Raw genomic sequence first — 14,168 nt, 5'->3', positions numbered from 1 at the left:
CTTCTCTTATAAAATATTCATTTTAGTTCAAATCAGCTCAGTTCAGTTCAGCTGAGCTCAATCGATGAGAACATGCCCTAAGTTTGCATCTTACAACCAATTAAGAGGTTGTGGGATCAAATCTCACCAGAGAGACTTTGTGGTGGAGATTCCCTTACCCTCCCCCCCTCTCAAAGTATGTAGCCCACTAACCTGAGTTGAGAGGGCCTGTGACTCTGTGAAAGGTTCCAGTAGCCTGATAGAATCATTCTCCTTACCAGCCAAAAAAAAATTGTATACTTATATGTATCTAGACTTGTTAGTTGGTAATATACACTTACGCTACACATGACTCGAATGACTTGCCAAAACGAAATGACTCAAATTAATCGTGTGACACTAAGGTTTTTTAGGTGTCATCCTAAATACCTAAACAGCCGAATGTAGAATGAACACCCTAAAGATTTTTAGGTTAAATAAAAACATGGTGAAGACATCATTAATATGAATCTGATGAAATGAAATTAACATCTGAACGTCTCCATTAAAACGTCAAGTGATAACCCACAAATCATAAAAGACAAGAAAACAAACGACCAAAGTTGGACCACATCATCTCTCCCAATTCAACCCTTTTTGAATTTTTTAATCCCACCAAACAATAATTTGAAAAAAAAAAAAAAAAAAAAAAAAAAAAGGTTAACAAATCTTGTCATTAATTAAAATCCTACTGTATATAATCAATAATCATCAATTAGGATATTTCTATTCTTTGGCAAACGAATATTCTCAAAAAATTTCCCACAAAATCGAACAAATCTTAAACGTAAAAAACAGAAATATCAGAGAAGTGTTAGGAAAGTAACCAAACCAAATCTTCCTTATCTTCTTAAACCTGGTCATTACACAATTTAATCCCAGAAACACAAACACCTCGAATTTGAGAAATTTTGAATTTTTTTTAGTTTTAATTTTTGTGGGGTTAGTGCAAAAAATTCGAAGAAAAAAACAATGGAGAAATCAGATGAAATATTAGTTTGTGAAGAAAAATCAATTTCAAAGTATCCATTAACAATGTGGGAAGTTTCAGCAGCTTTTGGGGTTGTATTTGCATATGGATTAGGGCTATTGGGTGTTTATTTAACTATGCCGTCTTCTGATTATAGTTTCCTCAAGTTGCCTCGTACCCTTGACGATTTACAAATTCTTAGGTATTCATTCATAAATTTAATCTTTTTTTTCAGCAATTTTGAGTTTTTCATTAAGATTATTAGCTTAAATTTGACTTTTTATTTTTTTTTATTTCCCCCCCCCCCCCCCCCCTAATATTCCGAGTTTAATTTTCTTGTAGTTTTGTTGTTAGATCTGAAATATGGGGATTTTCTTTGTTTCTTATTCAAAAAAGGGGGGAAAGATTGAATCTTTTTAGTGTTGCATTGATGGGTTATAAGCTGTTTGTTTGAGAGGACTATGTTTGTTTGGTTAGGTAAGTTTAGATGATGTTTCTATTACTAGCATGCCGTTACTATTCATTACTTTTCTTATAAGTATGATTTTGCAAATTCTTGTATAATAGGCAAAAATTAAATTGTGACATTAATGTGAAAATGTGATTGTTTAATTCATTCTACTTACAGTTATCTTTCTTTGTTCTGTTTTGGCATGTAGTCCAAATTAGTATTGATCTGTTTTTAGCTGCATGCACAGCTTTTCTCAATAGATTTTGCTGCTTTAGCTAAATTATTATTAGTAGTATACCTTATTAGGCTGTGATTTCTGGAATTTAGTAAATTTTCTGGTAATCCTGTATTTTGATTGACTGATTGTTATAACTTTGTTCTATGGTGGTTATGCTGTTTTCAATCTCAATGTATGCTCTATGTTTGTCTGCAAATTCATCAGATTTCCGCAGCGTGCCAGTTTCGATTTCTTTTCAATGTAGTATTGTGAACTTGATGTAGCTATTATGTTTATGAAGGTGTCATTACATCACCTTCAGTTTTCTTGACGAACTTTGCTTTAATTGGGAAATGATCTTCAGATACTCAGATAGTAGTCATTCTGACAAAGCTGCAGAATTCTATGGCTTAAGTTTGGGGGTTAACTGTTAATCCATACTAATAATTAAAATTTTGAAAAAAAGTCATCACTACTGTGATATTATTTTTTAACATTGTCTTGAGCTTGATCATTTAGTATTTGATGGCCTCTTCAAGTTGTGTGTACTATGCTAGCAGCATTGTCATTTGACTTAAATATTGTAAAGCATTCTGATGCTGATATGGGCTCAATATCCCTGCTTTGTGTCATGACATTAGCCATTAGGTATATGGTGATGCTGTGCTTATTTCCAGGGTTGAGAGGCTCGGCTGGTTTAATATATGCCTGTCTTTGTGATAAATATAGAGGCTTTGTCATGCCGTTTTTTGCTGGAGCTTGAATTAGTGTTTCTTAGGAGTTTAAACTGAGATATTTTCATACTTTTAGTATGCCTTCGGGAGTAGACTGAGGGATCTAAAGCAGTTGGATGTGAATATAAAGAAGTGATAAGCTCTATGAAAGACAAACCTAACAACCATTAAGCTAAATTAAGGTTCATCAAAGACGAACCTCACAACAAGTAAGCTAAACAATCTATCACATCCAACTGCTTTAGATCCCTCAATCTATACAGTATGCATTTTTCTATATGCAATGTGCCAATGTGTAGAGTTTTGTATCTTCTTTCATTAGTCATTATTCCAGATCCATCAAACAGCTCTGGAATACCACTATGCTTCAGTTATACAAATATAAAATTCTTTCTTATTCCATTTGTCAAGTATTTAATTATGTGTCACTCTTTTTTTTTTTTTTTTTCCAAAAATTGCTCCCTGGAAATGCCATGATATTGAAAGAAGAAATGATGTACTGAAGATCTGTTGTTATATTGATGTTAATCCTTTGTTTTTTAGAGATCATCTCGAGAGCTACACGAGTGACTATACGCTGCAAGTATTGGTTGGATACTCTGTGGTCTACATTTTCATGCAGACTTTCATGATTCCAGGAACTGTATTTATGTCTTTGTTAGCTGGAGCTCTTTTTGGTGTATTTAGAGGTTTGGCGCTGGTCCTTTTCACTGCTACAGCTGGAGCTTCGTCGTGCTTTTTCTTGTCAAAATTGATTGGCCGACCTCTTGTTTTTTCATTATGGCCGGACAAACTAACTTTCTTTCAAGCTCAGGTAACAGCTACTTCTGCTTATGAACTGTTTATTAAACATGACCAATGATTTCTCAGGCTGATTATATTTTCTTCATTACCTTCAGGTTGCGAAGAGACGTCAAAACTTGTTAAATTACATGCTCTTTCTAAGAGTAACGCCCACACTGCCAAATACATTTATCAATGTGGCTTCTCCAATCGTGGATATCCCTTACCACATCTTCTTCTTGGCGACTTTCATTGGACTGATCCCTGCTGCCTTTGTCACCGTCAGAGTATGTATTTCCTACATATCTATAATAAGAGCGATTAGTTTTCTTTTTTCTTTAGTGAAAATGAAAGATTGTCAAGCTACATGACTTACGTCTGCCTGAAACGACCCCTCAGTCATGTTAATTTTTGCAGAGCCCCTCATGCATCTGGCTATTCCTTGTATATATTGAATTTAAGAGGTGGTTTGTGTAAATTAGCAGATAAATGCTTTGAATCTTGACTGAGTTTTCCTGATTTAAGTTGTACATCTTTAATATTTGCTCTTTTCATAATATCTTCTTTTAAACCATGGATCATCCATGGATTTTGGAGATATTGTGTGTGATAAGATTTTATCTTTTGTTATTGGCAGGCTGGAATAGCTCTTGGAGAACTGCGATCAATAGGCGATCTGTATGACTTCCAGTCAATAGCAACACTTTTCCTCATTGGGATTGTTTCAGTCACCCCTACCTTGATGTCAAAGAACAAGACATAACCATGTTGCTTTTCTCAGTTAGTGCTGATACTGCTGAATCCCCTACTTCTGATCACTTCTGTACAGATCATACGGTCCAATAAACCGCTCGCTGTCCCCTGCACCACTGCTGAAGGAATGAGCTCAAGGTTTTTTTTTTTTTTTAGGGACAGCTGCTTAGGGCCTGATGTCTAACCTTGGTTAACTCTTGAGAATATCATACCTGTCTGTCGGAATCTACTGTACTGGTCTACAATTGCATTATAAGAAGGCCTGTCACCTGTGCTGTGCTGATAGCTAAAATTCTGTGAAAGTTGTGGATATTAGTTCCAGTAGATTTGTTGGTTGGTTTTACTTTGTAATGTAAAATATTTGACAGCATCTACATTTTATGGAATTTCAGTGCTTTCGTATTCAATTTTGTCCTTGGTTCTTCACTACAGCATTTGTTCAATTTAAGACCTTAATAGGAATGACAGCTGAAAATGTGGTTGGTTTTCAGCTGATTTGGTTTTCAGCTGATTCACAGCTGAGAAGGCAAGAGCTCCCTACCCAAAATTCCTATGGAGTATGATATGGAGTAATAAAAATCTAATGCAGTCGAGTTGGATTGCAATCAACCCCTTTCCTATTCTGTTATAAGTATTACATAATAAAGTTTGCTACACAACGTAGCTGGTTAATCAGGAATAATTTTCTTTTGACATAGTGTAATGATACTCATAATAACACTATGCTTTTGTGAAAGGTTAAAGGTTGAAGTTTTGTTTTTTCAACAATCATGAAAAGGATAGAAGAATCAAAACTTTAGGGAGCACAAACGTAGCTGCTTTCTATAGGCAAATCAACAAGTGTAGGTGCAAGAAATTAAGAAATTTTCTCAAAAGCTTCAGTATAGAAAAAATTCTGACAACTTGTGAAAAAACAAAGGAGATGATATATTGCCATAATACACTTACACATACAGCTTTGTATTAGTTCGCAATCTATCAGTTTGGACATCGTACACAGCTGTATTAACTGCTTAGATCAAACTACAGAGGTCTCTCTTTTTGAGTGAAAACTATAACAAAATTTGAAAGGACAAAAAATGGCGAAACAGTTGTACACTAAGGCCCTTTCACTTGGATTTCATAGCCTTCTTTTTCTTGTTGGAACTTTGGGGCGTTCTGGCATCCATTTTTCTTTTGTTCCCTGTTTTGATAGAAGCGCCGCCACTTTGCATAGCAATTGCTTTGGCCTTTCTAGCTGCTACTGATGGTCTTTTATCTGTCCTCTGCTTAATTTTGTCTCCACTCTTCACTGCGGGTTTAAAAGAAGTTTTTGTAGTAGTTCTTCTTATGGGAGCTTTCTTTTGCTCCCCGGATTTACTTGCACGTAAACCTTGGTAGGAGGTATCACCACCAGCACCAACCTTGTAGCGACTTTCTGGAGTCTTTGCACCTGCAGAAAATTTCTTTGCAGGGGAGCGAGTATTTGTTCCTGCTGAAAATTTCTTTGCAGGGGAGCTTTCTGATTCTCCTGGACTTTTCCTCTTAGAGGGTGTGGAGGATTGGGTGGTTGACTTAGCATGACAAATCCTCAATTCACGGTCTCGGAGCTTCAAACGTTTTTTACAAACAATATTTGCAGCCTCCTGTAAAAGAAAGTCGTCGTTAAGAAATTGAGATTAACCCTATAAATAACGTACTAAATTGTATACTCAAAGAGAAAAAGCAACAAAGAAACAAAATGTTCACTTAATTCATGAACATCACATAAATTTTAAAAACATGACGTGGGAAACAATCTATCAAGCATCAACAACTATCACGCCTATAGAATGCATTACATATGCATGATGTGGTAGAAAACAATGACTAAGATACTATATATCACTGGAAGATGAAGTCCTAAGCCAACTCATATTCCCCTACTCTAAGAGTCAATCTCAGAAAAAGCTAGATAGGACTATAGGAGAATGCTAGTGAAACCGGCAGAATAAGCTTAACTGCTTAAGCGTCCACAAGCCATCATATAAACACAAGCAATATTTAAGCAAAGAGAAAATAATATAGAAGTGATGGTTTGGTACAAAAAAATTTAAATAAAAAAATTCACCTATTGTCATAAATTCATAATGCCGTGTACTTGTCAAATTTATACAATAACATGTAGTAGTAAATATATGCAGTTTCCACTTCAATCTTGGTAATAAGGAACAACAGTTGAGCATATCGATAAAAAAAAGACATAGGCAGTCAACTAGTCAAGCCACAGCATGTGATACTGCTTATGACAACAGACAAGCCCCAAATCCCAGTATATTTGTATTTAAAAAAATGGCCCTTCTGATTTTGATGAATACATTATACATCAAACTTCAAGTCTAACAAGGGGTACAAATCCTTGCACACCCTCACCGAAACAAGGCACAAGGAAAGTGAAGACATAAGTTCACACATCCATGCTCCAGCGTAGCAATATACGAGATGTCCACACCAGTACACACGCAATGAAAGATGTGAAGACTAATACTTGCCAAAATATAAAGGATAAATGCATATTGATCTTCATGATTCCTACAGAAGAATATATGTGATGAACTAAATAAATTCACTTATGCCTAATAGTTGATACACATATATAAGTATTTATCAAGTATTTACCAAATATGGGCTATTAACTACTAAAACACTGAACAATAATAGCAGACTGATAAAAGCTGATAGCTTCCATGCAACAACATACATATTCTCTCATGGGATATGTAACTGTAGCTTAAACAGGAGGAATAGTGCAGGCAATGCATAATTAGAGGTTAGAATAAGCTTGGAGAAGCAACTAGTAGGGGAATTAAATAATATATAAAGAGAGAATCAAAGAGACATAAACCACAAAGAAAATTGTGAATGTCTTCTATTTTACTTTGCTTTATATTGTTATTGGAATTGTCTATCCCCTCCCATAAGACAAGGACTTTAAACCAAATTTTGGTGATTTAATTGCACCAAATAACTATCAACTCTCCAAAATTTCGTCACATCTCTTCCTTATTTCTATAATTCTGAATCTTCCAGTCTAGAACACATGGATAGTTAAACGTAATTGGATGCAATTAAATCATCAAATAAATTGCAAAAGGAAAACACAGGCAACCTTTTAATGATGTCCTAACACCTCCATAATTCAAAATAAATGCGTTAGATGTGCCTGTTCATGCAATAAATTCATTTCAATTCGAAATGAATTTAGGAACATGATGTAGCATCTCTCTGCAGCAACTCAATGCTAATTAGGAACATGATGGATATTGCATAGACAGAGAAGAAGGCATACCCTTGTTTTGAACAAGACATAAGCTATCCCTTTTCCAAGACTTGTGTGCCGGTCCCTAATCACTCGAACAGCCTCAACGCTAGATTCAAGTTGTTTGGTGTTGCAAAACAACTGATAAAGTTCCTCATCCTGTTTTGAAAGCAGCCAATGAGCAAAATAAGCATATGAATGGAATAGACAATTTTAAAAAGAAAAGAAATGGAAAGCATATCAAGCATATACCTTAGCATCAAATGGCAAATTACCCACAAAAACTGTCCTCTTATTATTATAAAGAGTAGCTGAAGCGTCGTCTCCTTTCAGTTTCTTCCGAGGTGGGCACGCCCTGTCAACGCGGACATGGTTCCCTCCAATCTAAAACAAAGTTAAACACGGGTCAAAAAAGGAATGACAGTCAACCAGAAACTTTACGGAGGAAAGAAAAGTTTTAAACAACAGCAGATAAAGTTCCCATCCAACAGCAGACATACCATAGACATATTATGTGTTAGGGAGGCTTCAGCAGCTTGCTCTGTTTTGAATACAATGTAGGCATTGACACTGCATAAAGGTCATTGTCAGAAAATACAAAGAAAATTGTGCGTGGATAACGAAAATCATTCAGCCAGGTACACATGAAGAAGACAGCATATCATGAACAAGTACTCCAATGTATAGCAAAACCAGATAGTCAGCCAAGTAAACTAGATACAATCGAGGTATAAACCCTTAATACAAGACAAGAATGTTTCTTTCTTCTCACTTGAAGACCCTTATCTAAAACAAAACTAGCTGAACTTCTCTAATCTTGTTATTTCCGAAAAGTACATGGTCTTACTCCTTTATTCTCCATTTCATATGTGAAGGGAAAATTTTAAGTTGGATGAATAAAGGAAGCGAGAGCAAATATCTCCAACGCCCTAAAACAAACTGTCCGAACAAAGATTCTTCACATTCTTGTACAAAACATCCTTATCCCATTGATCCTTATCTAAAACAAAACTAGCTGAACTTCTCTAATCTTATTATTTCCGAAAAGTACATGGTCTTACTCCTTTATTCTCCATTTCATATGTGAAAGGAAAATTTTAAGTTGGATGAATAAAGGAAGCGAGAGAAAATATCTCCAACGCCCTAAAACAAACTGTCCGAACAAAGATTCTTCACATTCTTGTACAAAACATCCTTATCCCATTGCCATTCACCAAACAAACACAAGTTAGTTTCCCTTCCTACCGCCACAATGTCTGTATTCAAAACTTTGTAATTCAGTTTTCTACCAACCACGCCGGTAGGCGGTAGCTACCCTAAACCCTAATGCATTCTTCAACTATCTTATTTCAAAACCTCTCCAAATACATTATCTAGGAAACAGTCTGAATGACATGTAACTATGTAAGAAATACTAAATCAAACATTCAGTAGGATCAATACCTGACATATAGCTAGAACTAATTGCAACTTGCTGACATTTATGATTTATCTCCAATCACCTTGGAACTTTGCTCAATGTAAATCAATGTGTTTTGCAATTCAAAACACAACATAAAGGTAACCAAAACATATATTCTATAGCAGCATATAACAAAAACCCAAAGCAAAGAAATAAGTTCAATCTTTCATACATAAAAGAAATTACCTATCAACTGCCTCATTGAGATTCCCATTAATAACCAAAGCTTTCTTCGGCTTCTTGCTCTGTAACAACAAAAAATCAATTCAATAACACAAACCAAATCATACCCAAGAACAAAATAAATTCCCTAAAACAAAGAAAAATGCCACAAACTCACATCCAATGTAGGAACAGAACGTATTCGAACCGAATCGATTTCCCCAAATTGACTAAACTCCTTCAACAAAACTTTCTTCTTAGTCTTCAATGGCAAATTCCCAACAAAAACAGTCCTCAAAAGCTTACTCTCATCATCATAACCCTCTTGAGAAACCATCATTTCTGCCGGATTATCCAACGCCTTCCTCTTCTTCCCACCACCCACTTTCTCTTTCTTCTCATCTTCTTCATCTGGTGCAACCCCATATTTCTTCACCTCATATTCTCTCTCCAGTTCATCTCTCTTCCTCTTATTCTTCTTCTTCTCCTTCTCCTCTATACTTCCCAAATTAGGGTTTTCCTCTAGTTTATCTTTCTTCTTCGATTTCTTAACCTCATCAGAAGAATTTTCGTCCTTGCTTTTCTTCTTTGTTTTGGATTCGGATTTCGCAACCTCGGCATTAATAGGGGTTTCTGGGATTTGGGGTGTTGGAATTGAATCTGTTGGCTTTCTTCGAAATGGATTCTCGGAAGAAAACAGGGAATTAGAGACTTCGGTATCAGGAATTTCGCCGAATAATTTGTCTAAAATGTTTTCAGAAGTTACGGGATTTTCTTTAGATTTTGGAGTTGAAGTTTTATTGGGTTGTTCCTTAGATTTCTTCGCCATTGTTATCAATTGTTAAGCTTGCGTTTTAGGAGAGAGAGAAAGAGAGAAATACGCAGGAAGAAGAAGGAGACGGAAGAGGGGAGAAAGAGGTGCAAGGTTGAAGACGGCTGTAAATCAGCCCGTTTTCTATGTTTGGGGTGGGCTAAATGACTTGAATCAATCGAGAAATAAATCAATAGTGTCAATTTTAGGCCCTTTACAATCGAAAACCACGTAGCATAAATGACATACATTAGTTGACGTGATTTTATCTTATATCTTACTCGTAAATATAACTCGTATAGTCACTTGATATGGAGTATCGACATACCATTATTACCATACTAGTGATTGATGTCCTTGACGGTGTATTAAATGCTTAAACGAGATAATTGACAATGTGTGATCTGAGTCACTGATTATATAAACATGTAGAGTTATCAAGAAGCATTATTTGTGATGGTATGGTTAAGATATGATTATTGTTAGGTTTTAATGGTGCATTTATGGTTTATTAGTGGAGCTTTACATTGATTATAGATAATGGCTCAATGAGGTTAATTATAATGTTGAACGATCAATTGAGAATTCAAGGGGTGTCACAAGGCAAAAAAAATAGGTTGAAATCGAATGCATCACTAGGCACTCGTGAGAATTAGTGAATTACCTCTAGGCCTCTAGCATACACCATCTAGTCATCTACTTATCTAGCCCTAGACAACGGGATAAGCATTACTTCATTACTAGTGCTGGTAATATGGTTAACTAAAATATGAGTAATTTTAATATGTACTCTATATCATGCATTTGTGACTTATTTATAAAGTTATATCCAATATTAAAAAATATTTATATAATAAGACTAAAAATACTAGCCGAAAAGATACAAGTATCTCTACTAATAATGTTGGAGCATCAATTTAGTGTTCAATGTATTTTATTTTTTTTTAGTGTTCAATGTATCACATGAAATAATAGCTGAAAAAAATATCACTAGTAAAACATTGCATATACTTCAATCTAGGTATCCAGCCTTAGGGTCTGTTCTCATTGACTGGACTGAACTGAAATAAAATGAATACTCCGTATTTTATAAGAGAAAGAAATTAGGAGCTGAAATAAACTGAACTGAACTGAATTTCAACGTACGAGAACAAACCCTTAATCAAATACTCCGTACCAATTAATTTCCACTGTATCTTTACAATAATACGAGTAGGAGTTTATGGGCTACATGATTGGTGAATCTTATTAAGCACTTGGGCCACCTTAAACATCTACTCCTTGTCAATCTAAATGGCCCAATAAGTATAAAGATTAGCATTTATGTCATGATTAGTTAACATTTTGTAATATCATGCACTAGGACATTAGGTATCATATACTTCGTATATTCATATACTACAGTATTATCATGTCATTAGGAAATTCTCATTACCTGTCTAGGTCCTTAAACAGGCTGAAATTGGAAATTACACGCTCAAATTGAAATGTGCTAATTAATTGCTAATCTTCCAATTGGACAATAAAAAAAATTAGCAGACATCATCCAACACTTAACTGATAAGATTAGATCATTATCCAAAGATTGTGATGAATTAAAGTATTCTTTAATTAGATTATGATAATTTGATGAAGCAGCCAAAAAGGACAATTTCGATCACATCCTTAATACTAATAATTGACAATAATTAACATGTACAAAAAAATCAACAATTACTAATTAAGTTAGTGTAAAGATCATTAAGTATTATTTCTGTCATATATTAAGACAAATTGTAGGAAGTTAGAAAGAAAAAAAAAGTAAAAAACAGTGATTGGGCCTATCAACAAACCTTTACAAGCTTAATGAAATCACGCGCAAAGTTACAAGTGACGTTCAACAAAATTGAAAATAAAGAAAAAATAAATCTCACTCTTGTTCAACTTTTTTGGTTGTAGTTTTCTGTATTTTTACAAATTCTCTTCTCTTATTAGCTTGCTCTCTATATTAGCAACATGATCACATGATTTCCCATATTATATGGATAGAGATGGATTTTTATTTTCTTATCATTTGATTAATTTTAGTATGTATATTGATTACCTACTTTATAGAGTTTATACCTTTTAATATTTTTGACATCTAGTTTTTTTCCTTTTCCAAAAAGTTGTTCTTTAATCATACTGAAATACTATTTACTAATAACAAATACATTCCAAAAAAAAAAAAAAAAAACGCGGTATGACAAAATTTTCGTACTCATATTAATTTCTAGATTTATTCATTGTTCAAAGAATTTATATATATTTATCGTCACATTCCCTATATATTTAGTATTTTGATCTTCTTGATCAAAATCTTTAGATGAAACAAAATTTACTACAGTATTGACAACAATGGCAAAAATATTTATTTTAGAGATCGATGTAATATATATATACTCAAATATATAAATAAAAATTACTAGTGATGGTAAGTCTTGCATCTCTCTTTTTACATGCATCATCCTATTTATTTCCTACTAAAAGTAATACATAGTTTTAGAAGTTAGCTTAGTAATAAAACTAGAAAATTAACACTCAAAACATTACAAAATGTTTTTTTTTTTTTTTTTTTTTTTTAATGCCCTAAAAAGGTTAAAACTCAAAATCAAAAGTTAAAATCGATGCCAATTTTTGAGACTTATTAATTAGTGAGCTCCAACCATAGCAGGAATATGCTTCATAATTTCTTGATCATCTTCTTCATCATCCTCTGCTTCCCATAAAAAGTGTGCATATGATCCCAATACCATGCTATAAAAAACATGAACATAAAATAAGAATCAAATAAATAATATACCAACTTTTAAACAATAAACATAAATACACAAATAAATAATTTAACTAATTACCTATCATCAGGTGAGTTAAGAAGAGCTTGATCATAGTAAAGTTGAGCACGATCTTCATCCTTTGAAGTTTCCCAAATTAAATTCCCATATAATGATAATAATTCTCCATCTCCTGGACTTGCTAATATTGCTCTTCCATAACATTCCTCTGCTTTCTCCACATTTTTCTCTACCTATAGTACAAAAACATAATCAATTGGATAATTCTTACTTGATCGTAAAAAAAAAAAAAATTCTTGTTCAAACTTAGTTGTCACATTATTCAGTAAAAAAAAAAACACCACGATCACGTAATTATTAATTATGAACAAAGGGAGTATATCGATAGGACTGAAATCCGAAAGGTTACCTCATGCAAGTATTTCCCGTAGTTTCTCAAAAGCAAAGAATCACCAGGATTTGACTTCAACATTTGTTGGTAATACTCTCCAACACTACTACTACCCTTTTCATTACCATTATTATTAGTATTGTTACTCCCACCTTTTCCTTTACCTCCATAGTTATTCCCTTTACCATTTCCGGTTCCGGTTCCGATTCCGATTCCGAATCCACCCGCTAACTCCTCTTCAGCAATAATACCTAAATCGGGAAAAGACACCGATCCAAGTCGGTTTAAACGGGAACTCATGATCATCAACTCCGACCGATTCAACTCAGTATCGGAGTTAGACCGTCTAATCTTGTTAAACCCACTATTTTCAGACCGGAATGAGATCTTTGGAGAACAACATGCACTACCGTTCAACGAAGGGTTCCGATTCAGGGTTTGAACCGGGATTGAACCGGTTCTTAGAAGTGCAGATTTCATTGTTTGTGTTTTTTAGAAGTGAAGAAGATCTGAGTAGGAAAGGTGACTTTGAGGTGGATATATATATATGAGAAAGGGTAAATGGGAAGGTGACACGTGTAAGGAGTCACGTGATTTGCTGAACGTAAGGCACACGCGTGGGAGGTGGTCGAGGAGAGAGAGTGGAAATGGTTGAAAAAAGTGTATACGTGTCACGTGGAAAATGTTAATTGGAAGAGTCTTAGGATGCCACTTGGAGTGTGACGACAAAAGGCTATGCAATGTACGGATAGATGGATAGATTGAGAGCATAAGGAATTTAGGGCATATTTTGATTTATTGATCTGATTGGAGCTGAACTGTACTGAACTAAAAGTAAGCTAAAGAAAATAGATCCTTAAAAAGCTTTTGATCTTCGGTAAAGTTTGAATGAAGAGAGTACCTGTTCTCATTGACTGAAATGAATTGAACTGAACGGAACTTATTAGAGTTGAACTGAACTGAACTTATTAGAGCTGAACTGAACTGAACTTATTAGAGCTGAACTGAAATGAACTTATTAGAGCTGAACTGAACTGAACTTATTATAGTTGAACTGAACTTATTAGAGCTAAACTGAACTGAACTTATTAGAGTTGAACTGAACTTATTAGCTAGAGCTGAACTGAACTGAACTTATTAGAGCTGAACTGAACTTATTAGAGCTAAACTGAACTGAACTTATTAGAGTTGAATTGAACTTATTAGCTAGAGCTGAACTGAACTGAACTTATTAGAGTTGAGTTGGGCTAAACTAAACTTATTGGTGCTGAACTGAACTGAAAATAATCGTATGAAAGCAGGCCTTAAGTGCTTGTTTGGTTGGAA

At 34.3% G+C, this 14,168-nt stretch overlaps 3 protein-coding genes across 3 annotated transcripts; 1 reads left to right on the top strand and 2 right to left on the bottom strand.

The window, feature by feature from the left end:
* The first annotated feature begins 737 nt into the window (after positions 1 to 737).
* Positions 738 to 4,333, top strand: LOC145580759 (putative membrane protein At4g09580). The gene is made up of 4 exons (XM_081637872.1): positions 738 to 1,190; positions 2,934 to 3,204; positions 3,290 to 3,460; positions 3,811 to 4,333. Exons 1-4 carry the CDS (start codon positions 991 to 993, stop codon positions 3,934 to 3,936), a joined length of 768 nt encoding a protein of 255 aa, XP_081493998.1. The 5' UTR covers positions 738 to 990; the 3' UTR covers positions 3,937 to 4,333.
* A 496-nt stretch (positions 4,334 to 4,829) lies between these two features.
* On the bottom strand, positions 4,830 to 9,717 carry LOC145593964 (uncharacterized). Its single transcript, XM_081650321.1, has 6 exons — positions 9,006 to 9,717; positions 8,852 to 8,910; positions 7,704 to 7,773; positions 7,456 to 7,587; positions 7,234 to 7,362; positions 4,830 to 5,551 (listed from the first exon to the last, which is right to left on the bottom strand). The coding sequence occupies exons 1-6, from the start codon at positions 9,654 to 9,656 to the stop codon at positions 5,036 to 5,038; spliced, it is 1,557 nt and encodes a 518-aa protein (XP_081506447.1). The 5' UTR covers positions 9,657 to 9,717; the 3' UTR covers positions 4,830 to 5,035.
* Positions 9,718 to 12,082: 2,365 nt separating this feature from the next.
* On the bottom strand, positions 12,083 to 13,351 carry LOC145580752 (uncharacterized). The gene is made up of 3 exons (XM_081637867.1): positions 12,861 to 13,351; positions 12,512 to 12,684; positions 12,083 to 12,413 (listed from the first exon to the last, which is right to left on the bottom strand). Exons 1-3 carry the CDS (start codon positions 13,320 to 13,322, stop codon positions 12,308 to 12,310), a joined length of 741 nt encoding a protein of 246 aa, XP_081493993.1. The 5' UTR covers positions 13,323 to 13,351; the 3' UTR covers positions 12,083 to 12,307.
* Between the last annotated feature and the right edge of the window lie 817 nt (positions 13,352 to 14,168).

Source organism: Chenopodium album, chromosome 2 (genome assembly GCF_948465745.1).
Source record: "Chenopodium album chromosome 2, dcCheAlbu1.1, whole genome shotgun sequence".
Lineage (NCBI taxonomy): Eukaryota > Viridiplantae > Streptophyta > Magnoliopsida > Caryophyllales > Amaranthaceae > Chenopodium > Chenopodium album.
The sequence above is the reverse complement of the archived record's forward strand: the minus strand, read 5'-3'. Positions and strand labels throughout refer to the sequence as shown.